The 27,464-nt window shown below is 41.0% G+C and overlaps 1 protein-coding gene across 1 annotated transcript in view; it reads left to right on the top strand.

Moving 5' to 3' along the window:
• Positions 1-4,955: 4,955 nt before the first annotated feature.
• Positions 4,956-27,464, top strand: part of LOC149206168 (uncharacterized protein ycf45-like) — a 252,291-nt gene continuing 229,782 nt past the window's right edge. The window contains exons 1-2 of the mRNA XM_089397617.1: positions 4,956-4,968; positions 5,053-5,105. Of these exons, the coding sequence (XP_089253743.1) occupies positions 4,956-4,968; positions 5,053-5,105 (66 nt within the window). The remainder of the gene's footprint in view (positions 4,969-5,052; positions 5,106-27,464) is intronic.

Here is a 27,464-nt window from a genome sequence, read left to right as displayed (position 1 = left end):
CAAAATCGAATTCTCCAAGTGTGAAGATGAGCAAATCCAAGTGTGAACAAATCAAGGAGCTAACTGAAGTCAAACTCCAAGATCAAATCATGTGATGACACCTCATGTAGATGCTTCCAATGAGCCCAACATAAATCTCCTTGGGAATTGCGTGGTCCCTCCTTGAGCCAAATTTGTAGTGCCAAGTGTGAAGAAGTAGGAGCCTCAAGTGGAGACAAACTGCCAAGAATATCTCCATCAATATCTTCCAAATATCTCACATGTGCATTAACTCCTCAAAAATTCGATTTTCCAAGTCACCAACTGTTGCATTAATGCCAAAAAATTCGATTTTCTTGAGTGGGCCATGAATTTATGATGTAAGGTGCCAAATCATCCTCTACTTGTCTTTTGACTCATTCCTTTGAATTGAGATAATTTCCAAGTCATTTTCATATCATTTTGTCACATGGAGCTATTTAATTTAATAAAATTATCTTATCTTATCTTATCTATTTAATTTATTTCTTGTTTAATTTATTGCCAGATTTCCCACTAAACTTAAGAAAAGTGGGTTTTGAGGGTCTAGAACACATTTTTAACCCCTCAAAGTGTGTCATAGTAAAAAGTTGAGGGTGAGAGGTGTAACTTTGATTACTCATACCCATACAACTTCTCTAGACATCACTTATTACATTTCATATCCAAAATTTATTCCAGTTTCGACCCTGCGGGGAATTTTAAAAATAAAAAAATGACCCCCTAGACCTAATAAAATTCCACAAATTTTTTTACGTGATCTAGTATGGTAATATACAATGACCTTAAACACTAGGACTCACCCAAGGCCTCACCATTTAGCCGTACTTCGGCTTTGGGGTTCTGCTGGGAGGAAAAAACTCAATTAATTATTAAATTCTTGGAGGAAAATGATAATTAACCAAGTGAAAAAAACCTCCCAGAGTAGATTCACTTGATGACAAGGTCCTAGGCCACCTAGGCCTATTACATGACTTGACTCCTCATACTAGTATCACTTTAACATTGTCCCCGCAGGGCTTGTGGAATTTGAGTACAACAGAAAAAGATTAGAAGAAGAAGTAGAGTTGAAAAACTCTAGTGATATGATGATAGTTGATAGTACATGCAACCTTTGGTACAGCCTTGGGTATTGAATCTTCAAAAAATCTTCAGGTGCCACTCCAGTGGTCAACATTGGCTACTAACAACTGAAACGTGGCTCCTTTTGCAACTCGCATTGGGAAATATGGCTAACTCGCACTACTGTATTCGACCTCCTCTGTATCTAAATTCGGCCTTCTCTTTCCTATCTCTCGGACACTGGAAAATATTGAGGAAAATTCCTTCGAACTCCTCTCAAATCTTTGTTGAATCCCTTGCTTTGATGCTTTCCCTAGTTTCAACTACGCCCTTTCTAAATACCTGGAACTGGGTAGTCGAATTGCTCAACTCACAACTGATTGCCTTCTCCAAGCCCTTCGACCTGCTCTTATAATCTCTCGTTGGAGTCTCAACAGCCACGATTACATCTCAATCGATGGCTAAGATCAATTTGATTTCATCAATAGAAGCCTCTAGAGCGAAATCGAACTTCCTTAATTAATTGACTTTAATTAACCAATTTTCTTTAGTTAGACTCAAAAACTTTTTAATTATTGGCTAATTAATTTAATTGTGTTTCCAAGTCTTTTCTTGCGAAACCTTTTTTGTGTTTTGGAGATCTAGTGTTCCTTAGCCTCTTAGATATCATCTGAGACTAGAACACATGTGCGCTGCTACCAAATCCAAAAGCTAACACACATTGGCTGTGTGGTTGGCTTGTAACCACAATTATTTTTTGCCCATCATTTGACAACTAAGAGGGGCTTTAGGCTAAAATTAGACTTGATTAGACATGTATAAATAGAAGAGACCTCATTTTAGTCTCTCATCATCATCACACTTGGAATTTGACCTCTTAAAGGATTTTCACACTTGTTCCTTCTTGGCTATTAGAGATCTATTGGATGCATTTTGATATTTGGAAGCTATTTTTGATTGTCTTTGGAGCTACTTCTTTGGATAATGGATGGATATACTACATGTTGTCTTGTAAGTGCTTATTGTTGAATATTTTCTATCTTGAAATTGTCTAATGTATGGAATTGCTACTTCTAGGTTATGCTATTTTGTGCCCTAATTGTTGAAAATTAATTTTGAAAGGCTATCTAGTTGAGTATTGCATATGTTATTCATTGTACAACATATAATGAATGTTCCTAGTGGAGGAAATCTTTAATCTCTCCATCAAACTCCATTTTCTTTTGAAGTGGGTAAATGTTAAAAGTTGATACCTAGGGCATTAATTTTTAGTCTCCTTAGAAAGGATCTAGCTTATCTATTTCATCCTTGACTCCATATGCCTAAAAGACACGACCCTAGTCCAAGTCATTGGTGATCAATCCTAAATTTTCCTTTTAAGGCTAGGGCGAAAATCTAGTGCTTGTAGCAAAATTTTAGGGAGAAGGCTTTTTGGTGATTTGAGGGCCTAAACATCAAGCTTAGGGTCTAGTATACCTATTCTCCAAGTTTGATGGGCATCCACTCAAATTTCATCCATAAAATTTCTTGCCCTAGGTGTTGCTCCAAGAAGGAAACCCTAGCTCATTTCCCCTCAATTTGAAGACTTTCTTGAAGGTTGTATGCTATTAGTACTTGTTAAAAGAGATCATAAGAAGCCTTTTCTCTCAGGCCTTGATCTTGTGAATACCTATCACCATCGAAAATCTCAAAACCCTAGGTTTTGAGCCTCCTTTTCTAGGGCTTTTCTTTGAGAGCGTTTTTGCTTCTTTCCCTTCTTTCCCTATACCTAGAATATCTATTCTAAGTGGTCTCGTTCCTACCGGGACTCCTCCCATTGGTGAAACTCTGTAAAGAGCAGGGGCTTTTGGCTGAGGTGACATTGAGGCTCTACCCCATTGATAGCCCTTTGTCTAGCTTTTGTCTTTTAGGATTTCTCTCTCCACAACCTGCTAGATTTTGTGGTAACAATATGTTTTGTGCAAATGAAATTGGTTGTTTGAATGTTTGCTTCCGTTGAAAATTAAATTTTTATTTACTAGTTAAAATCCTAATAATACATTTTGTTCAGCAAGTTGAAAATTGAATTAAAGCTCAGCAAGGAATTTTTGCTATGAAATAATTTGTAATTTATTGGGATTAGAAAATTTAACAAACTTAGCTCATGTTTAACTTACTCAAACAGGTTGCAACTTCTAATATCTCAAGGGTAAGGCAAACAATCTGAAAGGTTAAACCCAAATGGTTAATGGTTGCTTGTGACAAAGAGAGTGTTAAATGCCCACACGCTTAGTATAAGTGTGAGTGCTGGTGCAAGTTGTAATTCAATTAAGTGGGCACAAAGTATATGAATATAAATCCTTATTTGAATGGAAATGCTTGAAATAGTTGCAAAAATGACAATTATGAAGCAGAATGAAACTTATTGTGAATTAAACATTACACCTCAGCATTAATGCATGAGGTAAGCATAAAGCTTATTAAATTCTCAACATTGGATTGTTGGATCTTTACCCAAAGAGTTTGTGCTCTGTTACAGCCCAATTAGTGGTCTTGAATCTTGATAAGGTCCTTCAAGGTGCTAAGATGGTACCACACAGGTTAGGTTCCCATTGTCACCTCAGCATGAATCCCCACTCTTTGAGTCAACTCTTATAAAGCTAAGTGAGGTTTAACCCTACTACAAATACAGTCCACCAAGGATCAATAGACTAGCACCTAAAGTTGCCTATTCGGTGATGGAGTCTAGGAGTTAATTTATTAATACTGGTTCTAATGTATGTATAAGTGACTAGCGCATACCAGCAAACAAAATTATATCAAGCACCCCAGAAAATGATGAACTTGATGCACAATAGTGAGTAACAAAGGGTCTTACTGGATGATAATGATTTATGTGAGTTACTTGCTCCACAGGATGTTGAATTTGGACAACTATGTCTCTGTCCTGCACTTTTCAGATCTGGAAAAAAAGAAATAATGCAAGAAAACAGCAAACCAAAACACTTTGAGGCCACCCAAATATGTGGAAACACACTAGATTACTTTATGTATTGATATACATAAATTCTTTTTTTCCAAAAAAGTTATTTTTATCATTAATTAAAAAAAGATAGATACACAATTGGAAATATGTTTTGTAGCCAAATTTAGAACCTATACTCTTGGAATTTGTATTACATATTCATTTTGTTGACATTAGATCTTATCCTCACTCCCTTCTTCGGTTAATTTGCATTCAAAGAAGATGACAAATCATGTTTAGTTAGGGATGCCACACATGAATTTCTTTTGTGACACAAGATTCTTTTGATGTACAAATTTCATGAGCCATTTCTTCAGTATATGCCAAACAAGTGTTCAGAGAAATTAAATTCCATATCACATAAGGAGACACACTCCATGCCCATTGTTTGATTTTTCTGTATGTTTTGGAAGTGCTTTGGTATGCAATAAGATCATTGATTCATATTGCATATTAGATGTGTTTATTTTTCACGCAGAGCATTCTCAATTCAAATTTGTAGCCTACGTTATTGGATTCCTTTTACAATGTTTATGCTCATATTAAATATTTGTTTATTACCCCTTCTTGTTGCAAATCAAACTGAGGCTAAGAGATCACATTTACTTTTACGCATTACTTTCTCTTTATGGATTTTCCTTTTATGTTATAGAGAACTTAGTTTGGTATGCATACTTGATTACTAAACAAGTATAGAGATAGGGATTCTAAGGGGCATTGTCATATATGCCTGACATATTCATGTTTTGAAGTCATTGTTTTTTCCAATGAAAAATGAATTTACATCACATTCTATTATTGGCGATGAATATGTTGTTCATGTAGGTAGTTTTAGATCTAGGTCGACGCCCGGAAGCTCGCTTCCTTGGTGATGGCGGTGGAGAGTTTTTGCGGAATAAAGAGGTAATTAGTGTGAACCTTGGTATTTGAGTGCTTTATCATCAATTAATGAAAATAATGTCCCAAAGTACATAATGCCAAACAATACGGTAACATTTTACCTTTTTTGCGGAATAAAGAGGTAATTAGTGTGAACCTTGGTATTTGAGTGCTTTATCATCAATTAATGAAAATAATGTCCCAAAATACATCATGCCAAACAATATGGTAACATTTTACCTAAACAAGACGAACTATTTTAGTCTATTATTAAATAGGCGTTTTTTGATTATTATTTTCCATCATTTTAATTCTGATGGGTTCATATTTCTTGGATACATAACATTGGTTGTACACCATGTGTGTAGCATAAAATGGGCGTTCAACTTTCTTTGGTTCTGTTTATAAGGGATTGCTTTATTGACTCTATGTGGAACTAAATTCCAATATAGAAATATATTAATAATTGTTATAAAGAATCACATGCATTCAGAGATTCTTGAGTACTGAAGTGGATTTTTACATTTGTTAAAGTCCAAATTTTTGGGGACCTGTTTTGCATAAATGTATTTGCACAACTACATAGATATGAATCTAATTTTTGTTTCTTTTATTTAGTTGCAAAGGATGTCTAACTATCATTCCCTTGGGATTATATGTACATCTATTGGGGAATGAGTTGTTTTGGTTGCTATTGGGCTAATTATGTTCAATGAATGTGTGACACTCAATCTGTGAAGGTTAGCACAGTGTTTAGTTTATATGATATCAATGCTTCCTATGTCAAGGGTTGTATCGACAGGGTGGTATTTTTCAATTTTGTACTATTTGCAGATGGTGAATTTTTTTGATAAATACGGTAGTTATGACAATTTTGCTTTAGATTTTGGTGCATTCAAGGCTTTTGTAGCTAGTGACTGTTGTGGTTGCACTTGGAACCAATTTTTTTTGTAAACAACATTTCATGTATATCTATGAATATATTTAACAGTAATGATTTTTATTATATTGAGAAGAGGCTGCAACTTTACCCATACAGAAGATATTATAGAGATTACAATAACCAAAGCACCAATCCTCCCTTCAAAAATAAAAGGGAGAATGTGGTGTAACATTGACTTCTTACTTTCTTTTTTCTTTTCTTGTCCAAATCCACAAGAGCACTGGTTTGCAAATTGGTTACACAGACAATAATTCTATGTTACCAGGATTTGGATACGGATATGGATACAAATACAGATCCGGATCCGGATCCGCTAGTTTTTTGAAAATCCAAGATCCGGATATGGCAAGGATACATCACGTACACAAAAAAATAAAATATAATAATATTTTTAAAATTTTTAAAAATACTTTAGAGCTAAAAAATCAAATACTCCATGAAGCCATCAAACCCTTTTAGAAAACTGAATGATAAATATAAAGATTGAAACACTGAAATGATGCATCCTCCCTCATACAAAGTAACAAAAAAGATCATAATATCATAAATGATAATAGTAAATACATTTATATGTCCTCAAATGGATCTATGTCTTCTGCATATTGCAACTCTACACCATGAATAGATGAGGGGGGTCCTAGAATGTAAGAAGTTGCATTAGTACGCTGGACTGGTGGTGGAACAATATCCTCAAGTAGGTTGAGGTGAGTCATGGCATTCAGTGTCAAGTTCAAGTCAGAGATCTCAGGTTCCACATCCCACATCCTGTTCGGACCTTTTTTATACTCTGGTTCAACATGTGATAGAAGACGTAGGTTGGAATGAACATAAACAAGATCCTCAGCCTTTGTCGCTCCCAGCCTGTTTCGCTTCACTGAATGGATGAAGCCATATGTACTCCAATTCCTTTCAGCTAATGAGGAACTAGCAACCTGTGATAACAACCTGGTGGCTAGAGTAGAGAGATGAATGCTATCCCCACCATGGAAGCCCCACCAAGTAATAGGATCAAGATGCCCTCGATCATCCATAGCTACTGGATCTGAAAAGCTACCAGTAGACTGTACAAACCCTCCAAATTCTTGGCGGACTTCCATTGCAACTCCCATATCTCTATAAATTTTCCTCAAAGCTGTCTTATATCCTTGTACCACTTCAGAATCCTTGTTTGGTGTTGTTCTACCAAGTAAAGACAATTTTAGAATGATAGTATTTAGGGTGCAATGCATATGCCAAAAGGTGTAATGGTGTGGTCATTTTGTTCCACCTTTCTATAACGATGTCCTTCACTAAATAATAGAATGTTTCATAAGGGTCATTTTCACTTGCCCTGATAATTTCCCTTATCCTCTCCAACATACTATCAATGTTTTCATAAACTTCCCCCAAGCAAGGTGTATCTGTATCAAATGCCCTGATCAAGGTCAAAATTGGTTCAGTGAACCGTAGAAGGTATTGAACCTTGTCCCACCATGCATCATCAAGAATGATGGACTTGATTTTTTTTCCCTCTATCAGAAGTGGAAGTCTTCCATGATTCCCAAAGAGGGTCAATGACCATTGCTTGTAATGCTTGTATCACCTCCACAAGTCTCTTTATGACAAGAGTGTGGGAGGCAAAACGAGTTTCAACAACCTACAAGTTTCAAAAAGTCAAATCTCAAATGAGAAACCATATATAAATTTGTAATTAAAAATAAGAATTTCCAATACAAATAATATTGATTAAAAAAAACTTAAAAGTACCTTCAGTGGCTCCAACTTTGCAAAACCCCAATAAATGGCTTAGGACATTGAATGATTTGTTATGAACATTTGGATTTCTTTTAATGCTACATATATTTAATTAATCCATTCAATCTCACCAATCTTGACAAGCATAAGGCTCAATGAATGTACTGCACATGGAGTCCAAAATATGTGATCATATCGACCCTCCACAATCAAACCTGCAGCTTTACAAACTTATGCGTTGTCCGTAATGACTTGGACAACATTATGTGGCCCTACACTTTCTATTACATCAATAAGAATTGTAGATATGAAAGACGCATTTTTCTCTATTCCACTGCAATCAAAAACCTTCAAAAACATTGCCCCTTGGGGGCATACTGCAACAACATTAATTAATGGACGGTTTCTTTGGTCTCTCCATCCATCAGAAATGATGGACACACCTGTTTCTGCCCATGTATCTCGGATTGCCTGTAGCTGTCTATCCACAGATTGTCTCTTTGATGCTAACAAAGTAGTGCAAACCTTTTCATATCCAGGGCTTTTGTACCCTTTTGGCGCTTCATTAATAGCCTTAATCATTTGTTGCCAATAAGGGGAACACACCAAATTGAATGCTAGCCCATTTGCATAGATGCAACGAGCTACATGTTCATCGGCTATGTCTCTACCTTGATTATTGAAAGTTGCTTCAAGAGGGCCTAGAGTGGGCCTTTTATTAGTTGTGGCAACAAGCCTAGATGGCAATGGAGGCCTAGTTGTAGAGCTTTGCACAGGGTGTTTTCCCTTAGCAAGCTTCCTATCAGCAACTTCTTGCAAAGATGCATAGAATTTCATTTTTCCAGAACTCAAACCTTTTCCAGGTTTGCCATTTGCATCTTTTGGCCCGGTGCATACTTGCACCCCTGTGTTAGTTTGACTAGTGAGATGGGCTTTCACTCTAGTATATGAACCATTTTTGACATCTTGGCATTCATTGCATTTCCATTTAAATGAACCACCTCCGGGATTTTTTCCAATAATCTCCACATATTGTCATAGAGGAGATTTTGGGTCCGTTTTGATGATTTCCCCTTCACTCTACTCATGTTGTGATGGTTCCATAATGATAATAGTCTATACTTGTGTTGCACGGGTACCCGCACCCGGGGTGGGGTTCTCGAACCCGTCCCGGGTTCCCGCACCCAAGTACCGGATTCGGGTACGGGTTCTTCCCAGACGAACCCAGAAGAACCGGGTTCTTCAAAAAAAAATTTGGGTTCTTTTCCTTTAACGGGTTCTTGGGTTCTTCGGGTGCTTGGGTTTTTGGGTTCTTCGGGTTCTTCAGGTTGGGTTCTTCATAAAAAAAACTATATTAAAAATTTAATTTTCAAATAATTTTCTTTATTGAAATTTAAAAAATAACTTATAACAAAACCTAAAAAACCCTAAATCAATTCTTGTAAATCAATTTGGAATGAAACATTCTTCCACGGTCCTTACCATCAAAACCTGTGTTGCACGGGTACCCGCACCCGGTTTTTTAAGTTTTTTAAAAGTCTTGTTTTTTAAGAATTCTTGTAAATCAATTTGCAATGAAACATTCATTCCCTATCCAAATAACCATCAAATTATACACTGTAAATGCACACATACAGGTTCAGACATTTTCGGTCAAATAGAAAGTAGGATTGAGACTAGCCATAAGCTGTAATCAGCTGATGCTGTTAAATGGCGAAGGGCTATTTTGGACAATGGCTAAATTAAGTATCAAAATCTGCCAATTTCTCACAGCATTCTGATAACATCATGTTAAGATTAAAACTAGGAAAATATGCCTAAATCATATATGGTCTCTACAGACTTGTACACCAAGTAATCTCTAAAAGCTGCGAAGATGTTTTATGTTTAGATAATTAATATTCAGGCAGAGCTTCGCACTCAAAGACAAACTATCCCTCAAGCCATCAGATGGCTGCTGTGCATTTTATTGGGAAACAAAGATTGATAAGCGTGTTTTGTGGAAGGGTAAGGCTGCCACTGTTTTTGGGATTGCTTTACCACAGAGCACACCATGCATGGGGCAGGTGGATGATTATACATCAAGAAAATTCTAGACCACTATTAGGTTGAGAAGAATCTCTTATGAAAAAATTGTGTTTTTATATGGAAGAGACTAAACATTCAAAGCAAAGTTACAAGCTCAAGCTCCAGCCAGAATGAGCAATTTCAATAAGGAGAGAAGCTGTCTTGAAATTAGAGCAGGAGGCAGAAATGCTAACACTCCTTGGCTGTGTAGGAGGAAGGGTCTGTACGACCACAACCTGATTCATTGATAGGCATCCTTGCAAATGAACCTAAGCTGCATAGTTATTTTAAAGCCTGTGTGTGACAAAATCTGTCCCAAGTTTCACCAAAATAGTTGAGTCTAGCATTTATCCTAGTATGTATTTTGAATTTTCAGTTTTAGTAGTAGCCTTGAGCTCTCTCACATAGTTGTCATAGTGTCATGGTTACGTGGAAAAGATTCAAAAGAACAGTTTTTTGGTGATAAATTTTGAAATTTCAATGTCAATGTTGAATGTTCAATGATGTGCATGTTTAAATGATTATCATTAAAGTTTTCTTGTTTAAAGTTGAAAAAATATACAAATTGAAATTTCATATATATTATTAATTATAAATTTATAATTTATAAAATATAATTATTAAAATTTAATATTATTATATTACCCGACGAACCCACGCACCCTGTTTCCAAAAATGTTGTCCCCGTCCCCGTCCCCGTCCCCACACCCACGTTTCCTGGCAACATAGGTCTATACACTATAGGTTGCCTAACTGCATATAAAATTCAAATTATAATATATTATCAATATAGTAAATTTGTACTATACAATTAAAAATTAAAATACATAATGATAAAAATAAAAAAATGAGATACATTAAAATTTAACAAATAATTTTGAAATTTACAATACACAAATTACAATATAAATACAAATACACAATTAAAATACATCATAATAAAATATGAAAATGAATGGTTGAATATTAAAATTTAAATACTACCAATATAAATAAAAAAATGACATTGATATTTATAATAATGATTATATAATATAATTATATTTATAATAATATATATTAAATTATATAAATAATACTATACGCATCAGATTTGAGATTTCCATACGCCCACTAGAGATATAGGCTATAGCGTATATATAAATATTAAATATTAAATAGCACATAATATATATAATGTACAACGTATTTCGAATAGGGTATATAAATTTATAATATATCGTTCATAACAAATGTCAAATCCTTAGCGTATAGAGCGTATATAGCGTATGTAATCATTGTAATGTTTTCATTGTAACATATTAATAATTATATATGGCATACATGTAGCCATTTATTGCCACAAATATCGTGATTTTTTTTTACCTCGCTAGTAGTCCGAGTTGGTGGTGTCGACGACAATAGTTGTCTGCCGACAAGCTTGAGCCCACTGCCAAATGGAATTGGAACATGAATAGTCGAAGTGTTGTCTGCCGTGGCTGTTTGGAAACTGTTCAGTGTTTTCGCTGTCTGCGTCGCTGTCTACCCTGCGGTTGGGTCATGGTGTATATAATCCCTGCGGTTGGGTCAAAGAACAGTTATTAATCCCTGTGCTGGGTCCCTGCGGCTGATTCAAATAACAATGCAACTGTTTTAACTTTTGTGGCTGCTCTGTTCGAGATGTATAAAGAATGGTGCTGCGGACAACTAAGAGGGGCTACTTTACATTGTTTAACCTAAAAGTTACAACCGCAACCGCAAGTCAAACCTAAAGTGTTTTCACTTTTTCTGTTTCATTTTGGCGGTTCCGGCATACAGTCTCGGGATTCGTTTCGGGAGAAAATATCTGTTTCCATAAAATATAGAACCGCCATAGTGTCGTATTTCACACGTTTCTAGGCGTATCCGTATCCGGATCTAGATCAGATCCGTGGATCTTGGCCCTCTGCTTGTCAGATCCAGTAACATAGCAATAATTCAGAGAAAAAAAATCAATAATTCATGGGTTTCTTGGGCCTTTTGCTTCTTGTAGCCGGAGGGCCAAAGTCGAAATGTGCAGATGTATTGTTTCCTGGCTGCTTCTTCCTCAAGATTCAAGGTTGCATTGAGACTAATTCAAAGGGATTCTTCAAATCTCCTGCCCTGCTGCACTTGGTTGGAAAAGTAACTAGGTTCGGTTTTCATAATTGTCTTTGTACTCATGTCATTATGTATATGTGATGTAAAGAAGACAAGAAAAATTGCTAAATTAAAGCATGGGTTTCATGCCTATTTCATTTGGTCACCTAGGTTAAGCATGTTCTTCATGCTTCTAGGACTTGTAATTATGGTCATAAGTCAACGAAAGTAAATGTCATTTGTTAGACCCATTTGGGTATGTTAAAGAATTTATTTTCTTGTCTATAAGTCAAGAGGAGCTCCAAGAAGTTAGTCGGCCTCCATACTGATCTAGTCGGCCTTGATGAGGGTTGTTTGAAAGGTATATATGGGCAGTGACTTTGTCCCATTTGACACAACATTCTGAGGTCCGATCTGAAGCAAAAAAAAGCGTAATAAGAGGAGAGCAAAAAGCCTTTACTACAAAGGGGAAACCAAGCTATAAAGTATAGTTTTTGTTAGACCGAAGTTGTAGGAGACCTTTAGAGGGCCGAGAAAGTTGCAGGAGACCTTTAGATGGCCGAGCCCCTGAAAGATATCGAAATTGCAGGAAGATTGTAGAGGGTTGAGACCCTAAAGGTAGTTGCAAAAGGTTCTTTTAGTGACCAAGCTTTGTATGAAGAGATTGATTGCAAGGAGGAATGGCTTGGTTCTTGGAGGAGATTTGACTTTGGTTTTAGGTCATGAAGGTCCCATATTGATTTGATTCTACAAGATGTGGATTTTTCAGGTTTTCCCCAAGTTTGGAGTTTTGTAATATTCCTAATGGAAATATTAAGTAATAACAACCATAATTTTCTTAAATGCAACCAAAGATCAAAACACCGCAAAATAATATCACATTAACAATTTATCCTCAAAGAAGCTGAGCCATTTTATTATATGTCATGGTAGGAGTACAATAGGAATTAACAAGTGCACGTGGGCTTGCCAAAGGCAAGCTAGACAAATCCTAGGTGAGAAAATAATGTGCCCGGATGATGGGAAGTGACTTCTCCTCTATGTCATGTCCCTTCCTAAATTATTTTGGAGCAGTATTAATTTCTACATTTTGGGGCCCATTCAATTTTATTAGGAGGCTAAACTTAGTAGAAGTTATTTCGATGTGGTTAAGTATACGTGGGGGCCACCCATACTAGGGGAATACGCATTCCCTAGTTCGATTTGCATGGAGGGGAAATCGATGGTTAGGTGAGGGACCACGATGGAGGGAAAATGGAGGGAAAGGTGCTCCACGAAATCTATATAAGGAAGGAAGCTCTCCTCATTTGGATATCTTATCTTTTGACATATTGAACTCAATTTTAGTTGCTCGAGCTACTTCGCCGGGTTACTGGGTTGTTTAGCACACGAGTGTCTCCGAGCGGAGCTCGCAACCCTTGCTTTGGTGGACTTCGAGTGCCAGCCCTAGGAGGGAGTTATTCATCTCAGTTCGTAGTAGTAGCAGGAAGACGAGTTACAACAGTTGTAACTCGAATACTAGCAGCAGGGGGAGTTACAGTAGTGCGAGGATTGCGCAGTCACAGCGTGAGGCACTCCAGGAAGTTGGGGAGACAAGAGCATCCTTCATCATTTTCAGGAGTATAGAGGGCAACTGCAGAAAAGAGGGCCATCCTACACGCAACTCTCATTTCATCACACGCAGGACTACGTCATCTCCTCCATGACCGCGCAGTCATTGGAGTGAGACTCTTTGGGGCAGCACCATTCGGAGGAGTTTGGAGCTAGGAGGTTGGGAGATCATTTGGAGGGCCATTTGACGAGGATTGCTGGAGTTGGGAGAGTAGAGATTGAGAGGATCAATCACAGCAACAAAATTTGAAATTGGAGGAGGGCCAAGCTGTGAAGGGTCAATTTTTGAAGGTTGGAACCAAGGGAAACCCTTTTTGGGTTATTTTGGGTTTTGGGCAAGGATCACTTTCCTAATTTTATAAAATTTTCTGGGCAGATCTGAGAGGTCAAACAGAGGTCCGAACTCAACTAGCAACTAGAGGAGCTAAGGGGAATTTGGGCCAAAATTCTGAGGTCAATATTTGGCCAATTCCTTCGTGGGTTATTTTGGGTTTCTTGCATAGAGGCTGGGATTAATTTCCCAGAATTTTCTAAGCAACAGGGAAGGCTCTAACAACAGATCATTTCAGGTAGCAACACCTTTCTAGGCACTAACAACGCAGCTCCTGGGGTGGATTACCAACAGATTTGAGGAGGATGTTCCATTATTCATTTTGGGCTTTTGCTGGCTTGCATAGAGCAAGCCCAGGTGCCCACATTCCAAAACCTTGTTGTACACCTCTTCCCATTTAATAAAATGAGTAGACAACATAGTTTGGTTGCCAATTTTGTGGTTTAATGGTCTGATTTAATTTTATGGTGTTATTTTTATTGTTCGCTTTGCATAGTACTATTTTTCCTAGTTTGGAACATTATAGTGGTATCAGAGCATGATCTTGGCCCAACTGTGGGAAATTAGCCAGAAGATCATGGAAGCTTTGGGTATGAGTGCGCAGTGACCGGTGAAAATGGAGACAAACCCATGGTTAAAGGGAAATATAGTATGCAGAAATTCTGGGGTAGAATTCATTGGGACGATGAGAGGTTGGCCTAGTTGAGGAGGGTGACAGACCAAACCCATCCTCACCCTTACAATAGAGATGTTAGAGGTGAGCAGGCCGTGGGGGTGCAACCATCTACATCATGTGGGGAAAGTCGACCAAATCAGGGCACTAGATCTCCTGAAAAGGAGTAGGCAGGACAAAGACAGTTAGAGGGTGAGACCAGGGGGTGCTTTTGCTGGTGGAGACATGGCTTTAGATATCAGGAGCCTGAGGAGGAGGTTGAGCATGATGTTGAGAGCCCACAGGATGGTGAGGAGCACATCAATATACCCGGTGTGGCACAGGAGTCACCTTTATTAGAGACCTCTTTGATAGCCCCAGTTGACACCTTGGTGGAGAAGATAGAGCCTACACACATAGAGCCATCTGTTAAGGAGCCACCCATGGACGAGATGCCAACAGTTGCTAAGGTATCTGGAGTTGTGACCGAGTTTACAGGTGATAGATGCCCATGACAGTTCCACCAGTTTCAGGCCGACCTTCTAGCATTACAAAGGAAGGTTGCATTAGTGCGTGAGGCTATTCTACAGCAGAACGAGGAGCTGGAGGGCATGAGAGCAGTTTGTGCCAAGTCCACGACCAAATTGACTCACGTTGGGGAGCGGTTGGATTCCCTACTGGTGCAGCTAGAGTGCACGTTGGGGCGTGAGAGCAGCCCTCTTTGGGCATACATAGACAGGGTTGGCAGCATTGTGAGGTTACTTTTACCCATTGGACAAAGAGAGATAGAACAACCTAGTCAGATTTCATGTATTGACTAGGGTAGCAAGATGAGACGACCTGAGTTGCACAGGGTGCAGCACCCGCATGCTAGGGTTGTTCTGTGTGCGGGAGTTCGTGCATTTGATCCCTCTCTTGGGGTTGGATGGCAAGAGATTTTGAGTTGGTACCCTGTGGAGTGGGCTACACAGATGGTGGTGGACCTGGGCGTAGCTCAGCAGGAGCTTCCAGGCACTGGGGATACTGACAGCATAGACTGGCATTGGATTCCAGGTGGGACTACGTATCATTTCCCAGGTATATCGGTTGACTACAACCGGGATGGTGTAGTTGACATCATTGTTTTACGAAACGGCCGGGTTGACTCCGAAACGGCCGTTTCGATCCGGGTCAACCAAAAAAATTTCAAAACGGCCCTATGACCCGGCTCGGTGACCGGGTCAGCTATGACCCGGCCGAGTCAGCCAATGACTCGGCCGGGTCATAGCTGACCCGGTCAACCCGGCCGGGTCACGTCAAAAAACGGCCGTACCGATTGGAAACGGCTGGGCAGCGTTTTCACTTAAAAAAAATTAATTTTTTGCTGATTTGGAGCTGATTTGGAGCTGATGAGGAGGAGCCATGGGGCCCCTTGTCTGGCTCTGCCTCTGATGATGATGATCCAGAGATTGGTCGAGATGATCTTGGCTCCTCTGGCAGTAGCCAGTAGCTACTAGCCTCCTTGGTTATTTGTATTTTGTTTTGACTCTTGAGTCTTTGATCATGTATGACAGACTACAGTTGACTATGTATTTACTATTGCCATTGGGTACACCGTACCATTTTGATATAATGGATTGGTTCATGAGCCTACTTTGATCATATGTTGTCTTCCATGTATATTATAATGTTGTGTGTTTGGAAACTTGAATGAAAATATTTAAAATTATGTTTAAACTATTTAAAATTATGTTTTTTTATAAAAAAAATAAATATTTAATGTATTTTTTACAACGACCGAGTCATTGAAATCGAGCCGGCCGAGTCATTGCCGTTTCCGTTTCCGTTTCCGAGTCGATCCTCGGCCGAGTCCGAATCCGAGTCCGTTTTGTAAAACATTGGTTGACATAGCAGTTGAGTGTGCGCAATGGCCGACCAGTTTATGGACAGACTCTTTTGGTTTTCTTAGTATGGCATTTGTACACGGGATCACTGGGTGATCAACATACTTTGGCAGGAGTTTGTCGGAGGAGGTGGCATTGGCAGGCCACCAGACAGTGCCTTGTATGGAGCTGGGGACTCTTCACTTTTGTGTGGGGCATAGAGGATGCAGAGGAGCGGAGCAGTGGTGGCATCACTGCTGACACATAGGGAGAGTCACTTCTCGGATTCCTTAGGGCGGATTTGGACAGAAGATCCATTCATTGGTAGGGATAGTGATGCCATGGTGGAAGTGATGATACTGATCGGGTGTGGCCTGACACGTAGAGACATAGCTCTAGGCCATCACATCCAGGGATGTGTGGGAGCATCTAGCGTTGAGCAGTGGTCTACAAGTGGGCATGGAGATGCATGGTGGTGTGTTGTAGTGTGTTGGACTGCGTTGTGGAGTGGGAGTGCCTCACATCACATTGAGTACATGCGGGGAGTGACGGTGCAGTGACACAAGCGGGAAGTAGGATGGTATGGGATGACATAGTTGTAGCCGAGGGTATCTAGCAGTGTACAGGGGTAGGCCGCGGTGTACAATGGCATGTCCAGGAGTACTGGGATGATCGGTGGTATGCAGAGGCGTATGGTGCTGCACAACAAGGTCTTGGAGTGTTGCCTCCAGGGACACCCATGGACGTAGATACCTGGGCATACCTTTGGGTGTTGTTCACCCAAGATTGATGGGGACATAGATGAACGATACTTGATGGTATCCACGGGGACTCACACGCCTGGCCCTCTTCTACATCACTTACAGGAACGAGCGATTTGGTTGTTGTCATTTAATAGTTTGGGCACAAGCAGTAGGGGATAGGTAGCTCACCCAAGATATTTGGATGACACTTGGTGCGATAAAAGGGAGACTTCTCAGTGGGGGCATCGAGTAGGTGTGCGAGTTGACAACCACAGGTCGAGGAATGAGGTGATCACCGACAGGGATGACATATCATTCATCAATGGTCCTACGCCTGGGGAGTTGGTCACATGGGAGACATGTGTCACTCTTTCCACAGGGCATCTCTGGACCATGCATGAGTAGAGGATACCATGTACGGCTGAGACAATTGTCCAGTTTGTATCCGGGTTCCCGACATTGTATCGACACATTCTTCAGGGGGCAGGTAACCAAACCAGTGGCGATGGTTTGCAGGAGCAGGATGGATCCACATACATTGAATTGATTGTGCGTATTAGATACCCATCTATTGGTTGCATTCAAGGGGTAGCTATTTGGCACATGTGGTTTCCAGTGGTCATCAGTACTACACAGTGGCAGGCACAGGACAATTTAGCATGCCTCATATTAGTTTAAGATGTATGGAGCCTATATACTGGTGGCATGCAGGGACTAGAGATGAGGGCCAGAGGGATTCCATCAGTGGCTAGGGCTATGCCGTAGCAGGACTAGCTATGGGATGCAGGGATTCAGTTGATCGATAGATCACTCGTGGTGAGCGGAGTCGTGGCAGAGAGTGATATAGTTCGCTCTAGGGATGACACATGGGGGTTCACAAAGGGTTTCATCATATGGGGAGGTAGACATTCTTTGTTGCTGCACAGGTTCAAAGTTAGATTCAGATGGGTAGGCCTTGGCGCCATGGAGATGCCTGGCAGGATGTGTCTCACCTCTTTCAGAATTCCCCCATCGAGTTCTAGGAGAGGAGGATACTATCTGCGCACGATGAGGAGTATAACATAGTCAGAGTAGTGCAGCGTCAACATGGTGGCACCACTTTGGGACTAGCAGGGAACTGGGGCATCACAACTCTTCACAAATCAATAACCTTTAGGGATGTGTCGTCTATTGTAGGGGGAGATCATACAGATCTTCCATTGGGCTTTAGCGAGTCACTAATGGAGCAGGGGACTTCTGGTACTTGCACTGGGCAAGATAGTGAGTGGAACGAGGGGAGATTCACGTTGGACAGGAGGGCCTAAGATCCTGGTATTGAAGGATTTTTTCATGTCAGGACCAATGTTTTAGGAAACGTCCCCTCCCCTCCGGATCTAATGCCCGAAGCGCGTACCGTACGGATGCGCCCAGGAAGCGTCCCCGGACATGGTTTCGAAATTGTGAAACGCGTTTCGGACTGATATGGATGCTTCCTGCAAATTCCAGAAGCGTCCCTCCGAAACGCGTTTCGAAATCTCCGAAGCGTGTTTCGTACGACGCTTCGGAAGGCGAATCGTACAGTTCCTGTATGGTTCCGTACACGCTTCTGGAAAGTGCGCCGGGCTGTTTAGAAAATCAATTTTTTTTTAATTTTAGGTGAGTTTACATATTGGGGGTGGGTCGACCTTGGATTAGGGTGAGGAATGAAGGCAAAAAAAATATTAAAAAAATATAAATAAAGCAGATACTCCGTCATGGTAATGTTAAATTCTTAAAGTAAAAGTGACATTCTCCTTTATTTTTCATTTTCATCCTTTTACTTAAATTTTTAACATTACCATGAAATGAATCAGGATGTTTGAGAGTGGTTCCAGCCTCATTGGACTTCATATGGAGAAAATAGAATTTCATATCCTATTCAAAATTCAGCGGACTTAACAGTTTTCAAGATTTCAGGATCAATGGGATTGTGGCATTTCATTAGATTATATCAAGTATGAAGGTATGCGATTAACATTTAATCAAGAGCACCAAGCCCTATATGTACCCTAGTGTTGGTGGTGTTAATTGTTGAACTCCTTTGTCACACCCTTAGCAAAAAATTACCTTTCAATCAAGTCAAAATCATTGATCAAGCATGTTAAGTTTTTTCTACCATATTGTAAGTCATGAATTAGGTAGTTTGATCAAAATTGGGCAATGTTGACTAATATCTCTAGACAATCGAGGTAGAGGCAAAGGCTAGACAAGAGGAGAAGAATCTAGATTCTAGATGGTTGATGAATAATTAATCATTAACGTACGATGGATGCTATATCTATCTTGATTTATGCAAAAGTATGCATGTTTTCATGTCTTCTACAACTAATTTGGTATTTGGGATGTTTGTTTTGAGTATAAATGCAAAAAAATATAAAAAATTATATATATAGCAGATGCTTCCGCAGATGCTTCTCTTCCTAGATTTTTGGAAAATGATGCTTCCGCGTCCCCGCTTCCAAAAAACGTCCCCGTTTCGTCCCCACTTCGTGCAACATTGGTTAGGAGAGTGCTAAGGTTAGGGATGATTCAGTGGCACATCTGGGACCCTGGCACATGTTGCTGTGACAGTGGGGAGCAGCAGTTAGAGAGGATGCTCGTTCAGTCATTGCTTGAGGACAAGCGATTTTTGGTGCATTGGTGGAGCTTGCTGGTTGAGAATGCTACTTGGGAGGGCGAGCACATACTTGAGTGTCCAACACTAAAGTTGCTTGGGGACAAGCAACATTTGGGAGGGGAGAACTGTCATGTTCCTTTCTAAATTATTTTGGAGCAGTATTAATTTCTACATTTTGGGGCCCATTCGATTTTATTAGGAGGCTAGACTTAGTAGAAGTAAGTTCGATGTGGTTAAGTATACTTGGGGGCCATCCATACTAGGGTAATTCGGAATACACATTCCCTAGTTCGATTTGCATGGAGGGGAAATTGATGGTTAGGTGAGGGACCCACGATGGAGGGAAAATGGAGGAAAAGGTGTTTAACGAAATCTATATAAGGAAGGTAACTCTCCACATTTGGATATCTTATATTTTGACATATTGAACTCAATCTTAGTTGCTTGAGCTGCTTAGCCGGGTTACTGCGCTGTTTAGCACACGAGTGTCTTCGAGCGGAGATCTCAACCCTTGCTTCGGTGGACTTTGAGTGCCAACCCTAGGAGGGAGTTCTTCTTCATCTCAGTTCGTAGCAGCAGCAGGGAGACGAGTTACAACAGTTGTAAGTCGAGTACCAGTAGCAAGGGAAGTTACAACAACGCGGGGATTGCGCAGTCACAGCGTGAGACACTCTGGGAAGTTGGGGAGGCGGGAGCATCCATCATCATTTTTAGGAGTATAGAGGGCAGCTACAGACAAGAGGGCCATCCTACACGCAGCTGTAATTTCATCACACACAGGACTGCGTCATCTCCTCCATGACTGCGCATTCATTGGGGTGAGACTCTTTGGGGCAGCACCATCCGAGGGAGTTTGGAGCTGGAAGGCTAGGAGATCATTTGTAGGGCCATTTGAGGAGGATTGCTGGAGTTGAGAGAGTAGAGATTGACAGGATTAGTCACAACAACAAATTCGAAATTGGAGGGCCAAACTTTGAAGGGTCAATTTTTGAAGGTTGGAACCAAGGGAAACCCTTTTTGGGTTTTTCGGGGTTTTGGGCAAGGATCACACTACTAATTTTATAGAATTTTTTGGGCAGATCTGAGGGGTCAAATAGGGGTCCCAACTCAGCTAGCAGCGAGAGGAGTTAAGGGGAATTTAGGCCAAAATTCTGAGGTCAACATTTGGCAAATTCCTTTGTGGGTTATTTTGGGTTTCTTGCATAGAGGCTGGGATTAATTTCCCATAATTTTTTGAGCAACAGGGAAGGCTCTAACAACAGATCATTTCAAGCAACAACGCCTTTCTGGGCAATAACAACGTAGCTTTTGGGGTGGATTACCAACATATTTTAAGAGGGTGTTCCATTGTTCATTTTGGGCTCTTGCTAGCTTGTCTAGAGCAAGCCAAGGTGCCCACATTCTAGCACCTTGTTGTACACCTCTTCCCATTTAATGAAATGAGTAGACAACGTAGTTTGGTTGCCAATTTTGTGATCTAATGGTCTGATTTAATTTTATGGTGTTATTTTTATTGTCCGTTTTGCATAACACTATTTTCCCTAGTTTGGAACATTACACTCTATGCTCTGTGCTGCCCTTGAAATTTACCAGTGTTCCACGGGGACTCGCCCCCCTCCCTAGGAGTCTAGTTTCCTCGCACCCCCGCGCTCCGGGGACTTGGGGACGAGTAGGGGACGTTTCCCCACGCTCCCAAAATGGAGGAAACTCGGGGGGACGTGCCAGGGAAACGTTTCCCTTCCCTGAGGGGGCGTTTCCAAAAAGGGGGACGTGGGGGGACGTGAGGGGGCGTGGGGGGACGAGAGGGGACGTGGGGGGACGAGGGGGGACGTGGCACACCTTTAATGCATTAAAAACCATTTTAATTAACTAAATGCTGAACTTAATCTTTAATTAAGAGTTAATTAACGTTTAGGGTTTTGGAAATCGTTGTTTCATGTTATAAAAATGGCACCTTGAACCATGAACAACACACTCACAACCTTTGCAAGTTCGCTGAGCATTCCACTCACAGCGTTGGATTTCACTGTTCGGATTTTAATAAACAGTGCCTGTATCATTATTGATTGTATTAGGAATTGTATACAAAAGGTAAATTACCTAAAAAAAGTCAGTGAATTAATACAATTAGTTGAAAGTGCAAGCTAGGAAAACCAAGACCTTGAATTGGTTCAATATGGGCTCTCCCCGTTCATGGTGATAGTAGGTTTAGGAAAAGGGCCTATTGTCACATGTTCTGAAAAGTGGATCTGACTATTTTGTTTCCAGGAACCAATTAACCACAAGTATGGGTGAAAAATCCGACTTGTAAAAACTTAAAAGACTGCCTCCTTGACTACCATGCGTTGCGTTGATGAGACCTGACTAAAATATAATATTGTTGATATAATAAGACCTGATTAAAATACAGAATGTTAATATTCCACCAGCCACCCAACTACTTTCCTATATGATTTCTCAAAATTCTGCCTTGACATCTAATTTTGATCCCATGAGAACTTAAAGGGTTCAAAATAAACATTCACTCAAAGAAAGAAACCAGCAGGATCTGTAAAATGGAAACTAACTAAGCAGTCTAACAACATGAAAAGAAGAAAGTAACTTCCACTTACGTGTCTATCATTTTTTGCATGAGATTGCCGATGGAAAAATCTATGGCACAAGGTTATGGCTGTCGCAATGGTTACCTGGGAACTGAATAAACAATAGACAGTCAGCCTATTACTATATTAGGCCTATGGTCTTTACCTGTGGAAAAAGCATCCAAGTTCCGTTTAGTCCAAGTTCCAAAAATGATTTCTTTTAGACTTTTTCTCTAGGTTAGCAGTATCTAAAACAGAATTGTGAAGGTATATCAGACCTATGGGCTAGTCCTATGGAAGCATTGCCAAATAGGCTATTCATATATTAATATTATCAGTTGAAAATCTACGCCCTGCCTAACTAATATGTCAAGAACTTAGAAGTCCAGTTTCTCAAAATCATTATACATAATCCACTATAGTTCTGAGTTCTCTCTATGTTTAAGTTTTCTTCTAAGAAGGACAGTTCTCTCTTTGTTTAAGTTTTCTTCTAAGAAGGATTGTGCAAATTTTCAAATTCATTGCTTTCTTGCTCCAAGAATTCATATTAATGATCATGCTTTGCAGCTTTTCAATTCAACCCAAATTGTCATAGTGGACTCAATTAATAAATTATAGTTTATATTTATAAATTTTTAAGACCCTGACGCTCCCCCACGTTTCCTAAAAAACGGTAGGGAGCTTTTGCATAGGCCGCTCCCGCGCCCCCTCGCCCCCTCGTCCCAGAACCTTGGTGGAACATTGAAATTTACTCTACTGGTTGGAAATGAATGGTTGCTAGGGCCTCCTCAAGTGTTAAGAAAATTTTGGGAAATTAACCTTGGGCTTTCCTCCAATAACGCTCAATAACCCACAAAGGAATTGGCCAAATGTTGACCTTGGAGATTCGGCCCAATTGCCTCTAGCTCCTCCATCTACTAGCTCAGTTGGGACCGCTGTTTGACCTCTCAAATCTGCCTAGAAAATTCTTCAAAATTAGTCTTGGCCTCTCAATAAACCCAAAAAAACTCAGAAAGGGTTTGCCCTAGTTTTGACGCTCCAAAATTGACCCCAAAACGCTTGGCCCTCTTCTGATGCTAGAAAATGTCGTTCATGATAGTGGGAGTGTTTTTTGCTCCTCAAAAGCTAATAACTCCTCTCCAATCAAATCCCAAGCAATTCCAGTTCCTCAATCCCACTCACTGAGCCTCCCCAGAAATAGCTCCACCACCCTCAGCACAGTCCTGGGGAAAAAGACGCAGGCCCAGCCACACCAATTCGTTCTGCTGAGAAAAGCACCTCTGCTCCTAGAAATTCCCTCCTTCCGGCAAGTATTTGTGTGAGGAAACAACCTAGCACAACAAATCATTTCTCTCTGGCACAACACCACTCCAAACCCTGCGTAGCTCTTGTTTTTGTGTCCCACTGGTGCCAGGAATTCGTGCTACTGCGTGATATCCTCCCAGCTACCAAAGAAGAGTAGAATTTGCCTCCCTAAGGTGGCACTCATGGTCCACCAAAGAAGAGGGAGAGACTTCCCCTTGGAAACCTCTAGTGCTAAACAACACTTGTGACTCAACTAAACAATGTGAGCAACAATATGTAAAATGGAAATTATCAAAAGTGCTCTATGCTGCCTTCAACCCCCTATTTATAATTGTTGCCTCCTTTTTCCTTGTAGGTCCCTTAGCCAACTATTAAGACCCCCTTCTCACACTATTGACTTTTCCTCCAAGGGGTGTGTACTCCATGATGGGTGGCCCCCATATTCCACTAAGGTTGGAATTTTGGATTTCTCCTAAGTTGCACGTACCCAAAATGTCTCCAATGCCTAGATTACAAAATTTTTCTATACTTAGCACTTCCCCAATAAACTTCGTTAATCCTATTAAATGAAAAATCAAAATTGGGGATATTACAGTCCTCCCCACCAAAAATTGCTTGTCCTCAAGCAATGCTTGAACAAGCATCCTCTCTAGCTGTTGCTCCCCACTGTCACTGCAAAATGTGCCAGGTTCTCAGATGTGCCACTGAATAGTCCCTGATCTCTACACTATCCTAATGTGAAGGAATCCCTCAATACCAAGATCCCAAGCCATCCTGTCCAACATGAAGCTCCCCTTGCTCCACTCACTATCCTACCCAACATAAGTACCACAAGTCCCCTGCATACCATCAATGAGTAGGGATCATGATAATGTGGCACTATGCCCAACTCCTCGTGAAACTGTCCTACCACGTAGGCCATCCCATGCACTCCAAGAGTAAACTCTCGAAAATACCACCCAATCCATGCATAGATAACGTCTTGCTCATGTGAGCTTCTCTTGATATCATCTTGCTGATCAACCTGCCATGCTAATGAAGCCCCCCACTCCATCAGTGACTCGCTAAAGCCCCATGGAAGATCTGCATGATCTATCCTTGTAGTAGCCAGCTTATCCCTAAAGGTTATTGAGTTGTGAAGAGCTGTAATGCTCAGGTCCCTTGCTAATCTCAGAGAGGTGCCACCATGCTAACGCTGTGCTACTCTGACTATGACATACTCCCCATCGTGCGCGGACTGTATCCTCCTCTCCTGGGGCCTAGTGGCGAAAAATATGTGAAGGCCAAGCTCATCGTGTCCAGGCATCTCCATGATGCCAATGTCTACCCCTCCACTGCCAATCTCAAACATGAGCAACAAGAGGATAAGTCTACCTCGCCATGCAGTGGAGATCTCAGTGATCCCCCATGTGTCAAACCCAAGGTGAACTTGATCACCCTCTATCATGACCCTGCTCATCACAAAGTGGAGTGATCCACTAATCGATCGGATCCCTGAATCCCCCAACCATACTGGGAGCTCATAACTCCCACTCCTTGTTGATTTGGGGTAGCATCGGATGCGCTCTAGCCACAAAATTTGGTGGAGAGGTTGGGGCACATGAGATCTCCAATATCTAGAAAGGGTTTGGGCAGATTCTAAACAGTTCAGGAGATATTAAAATAATTAATATTTTTAATGGAGTCCCTAAGTCTAAACTTAGGGAAAATAAAATATTAATGTGGATGAAACTGTGTTACAATGGTCCAAAAGACATGGATCAAGCCAGATCTAATCTTAACCATTGATTAGGGACTTAATCTCGGCCGTTGATATGTCAACAAGAAAAGTATAAGAGGAGGCTTGAGGGTCATTTGGAGAATACACCAGAGTGATCAGTCATTCTATTTTCTAAAGCGGGGTTTGCTAAGAGAGATAGAATTAGTGATCGGGAGATGCAGCTGAGGGGCATTTGAGTACAGAGAGACAAAGAGGCAGAGATAGTGCTGGGAGAGCAGCGCAGTAGCCAAGGAGAGTGACGCAAAGCCAGCTAGGGCTCACGCAATGCCACGCAGAGGCAGCCGGGAGCTGCGCAGAGCCTCACGGAGGCCACCGTTGCTGACGCAGAGGGCCAGAGGGCAAACGTAGACCCATCCGGGGTGACGCAGGGCCAGTGTGAGGCAGAGAGGGGCTAATGCAGTCTAGAGAGAGGCTGACGCTGGGGTTTTTGGGGCAGATTTGCGCTGAGTAGCTGTTGGAAGGATTATCCGGGGTTTCAGCCAGAAGATTTGTCAGAAACTGAGAAGTATTACTGCCAAGGAAATTCTCTGTTGGGTAGGCCAATTTCGGCACCCAGATTGTACTCTGATATTGCTTAATAAGAAAACCTTCAGATAGCTGCATCGGTTTTCCCACATTGGGTTTTTGCGGGGACATTAGTCCAAAAATAATGGTGTCATATGGTGTGTTTGTTTCTGTTTCCTTTAGTTGTTGATCTGTGATATGTTGAGCATGCACTAGTGTTTATTTTCAGTATTTACATTATAAATAACTTGTTAAGAAAAATAACAAGTAGGTAGGAATAAATCAGATAAAGTGCATGGAGGGTTTCTAACTAAGCTTAGAAACTTCAACATGGTATCAGAGCGTGATTGATTGCAAATCATAGGACTAAGGACATCAGTGGAGTGGAGAAATAGCAGTAGAAAACAACTATCTCGAGGTGATAGAAGCTGTTTTTAGCAGAGCAGCAACAAGGGAAGGGTGATGCAGTGCTTGCGTAATCAAGGGTGAGCCGAGAAGAGGCAGCGCAGAAGCTAAGAAGCAAAGGGAGCCTCACGTAAAGCCACGCAGTAGTTGGGAAGGCTGACACAGTTGGCTGAGGAGGCCGGATTGCTGATGCCGGGATTGCGCAGAGCCTAGGAGCTCTCACCTTCAGGTTGCTGGGGTTTAAAGGCTGTGGGAATATTGCAGAGTGGAGCTGGTGAGATACTGTAGTCAGAACAGACCCTGACAGAGCAAGGCCAGAGGAGTTACTACCGAGGGTTTCTAGCCGAGGAACCCGGATCAGTCGTGCGGTTGCACAAGACGATCCAGAGTAGGGAGCATCTTGATAGTGGTAGAAGGATTTCTAGGAGGGAAATCAGGACTTAGAGGGAGTCCAGAAGAGAACATCCAGACAAGAAGTAGAGACTCAGAGGAGTCGAACAGAGAACTTCCAGGAGGGAAGTAGAAGAGCATCATGGCACTACACGGAGTAAGGGACCAGAATAGATTGGATGGAGCGTCAAACTTCGCAGTCTGAAAGACCAGAATCTTATCCGTACTTGACAGAAATCGTGTCAAGAACTTCGCCTTGAAGGTAATAGCTATCCCAGTTGACCCCAATGATAACGACAAGTACAAGGAGGCAATGGCGAGGGCCAAGAGCATCATCCTTGACGGGGTCAAGGATCATGTAGTACCACACATTGCCGATAAGGAAACGGCATATGAGATGTGGGAGGCTCTCAAGAAATTGTACCAACATACTTCTGTGCAAAGAAGAATATTACTTGAGAATCAGTTGAGGTCGTATCAGATGAAGAAGAGAGAACCAATTGACACCTTCCTCGCAGGACTGAATGAGATCCGAGATCAGTTCACTACTATAGAATCCACGCCAGATCATGAGTTGATGGTGAGGACAACCCTGAATGCTGTCTCAGAAGACTGGGAGGTATTTGTTCAGAGTACACTGGGTAGAGGGACTCTTCCACCTTGGGACGAGATGTGGGCGGCTCTTCGCTAGGAAGAGATCAGACGGTAGTCGAAGACGAGTAGCAACAGCAAGGGGATCAAAGTCAAACAGGAGGAGGAAGATGTTGCCCTAGCATCTGAGGGAAAGCAGGAAAAGCGGAAGAAGGATCTCTCCAAGATCAAGTGCTTCCACTGTGGGGAGCTGGGTCATTATGCGACCC

The sequence above is a fragment of the Pinus tabuliformis genome, chromosome 1_2 (genome assembly GCF_031772625.1).
Source record: "Pinus tabuliformis cultivar Carrire ecotype Pingquan chromosome 1_2, CPIR1, whole genome shotgun sequence".
Taxonomy (NCBI): Eukaryota; Viridiplantae; Streptophyta; class Pinopsida; order Pinales; family Pinaceae; genus Pinus; species Pinus tabuliformis.
Note: the sequence above shows the minus strand (reverse complement) of the source record. Positions and strands in the feature narration are given on the sequence as shown.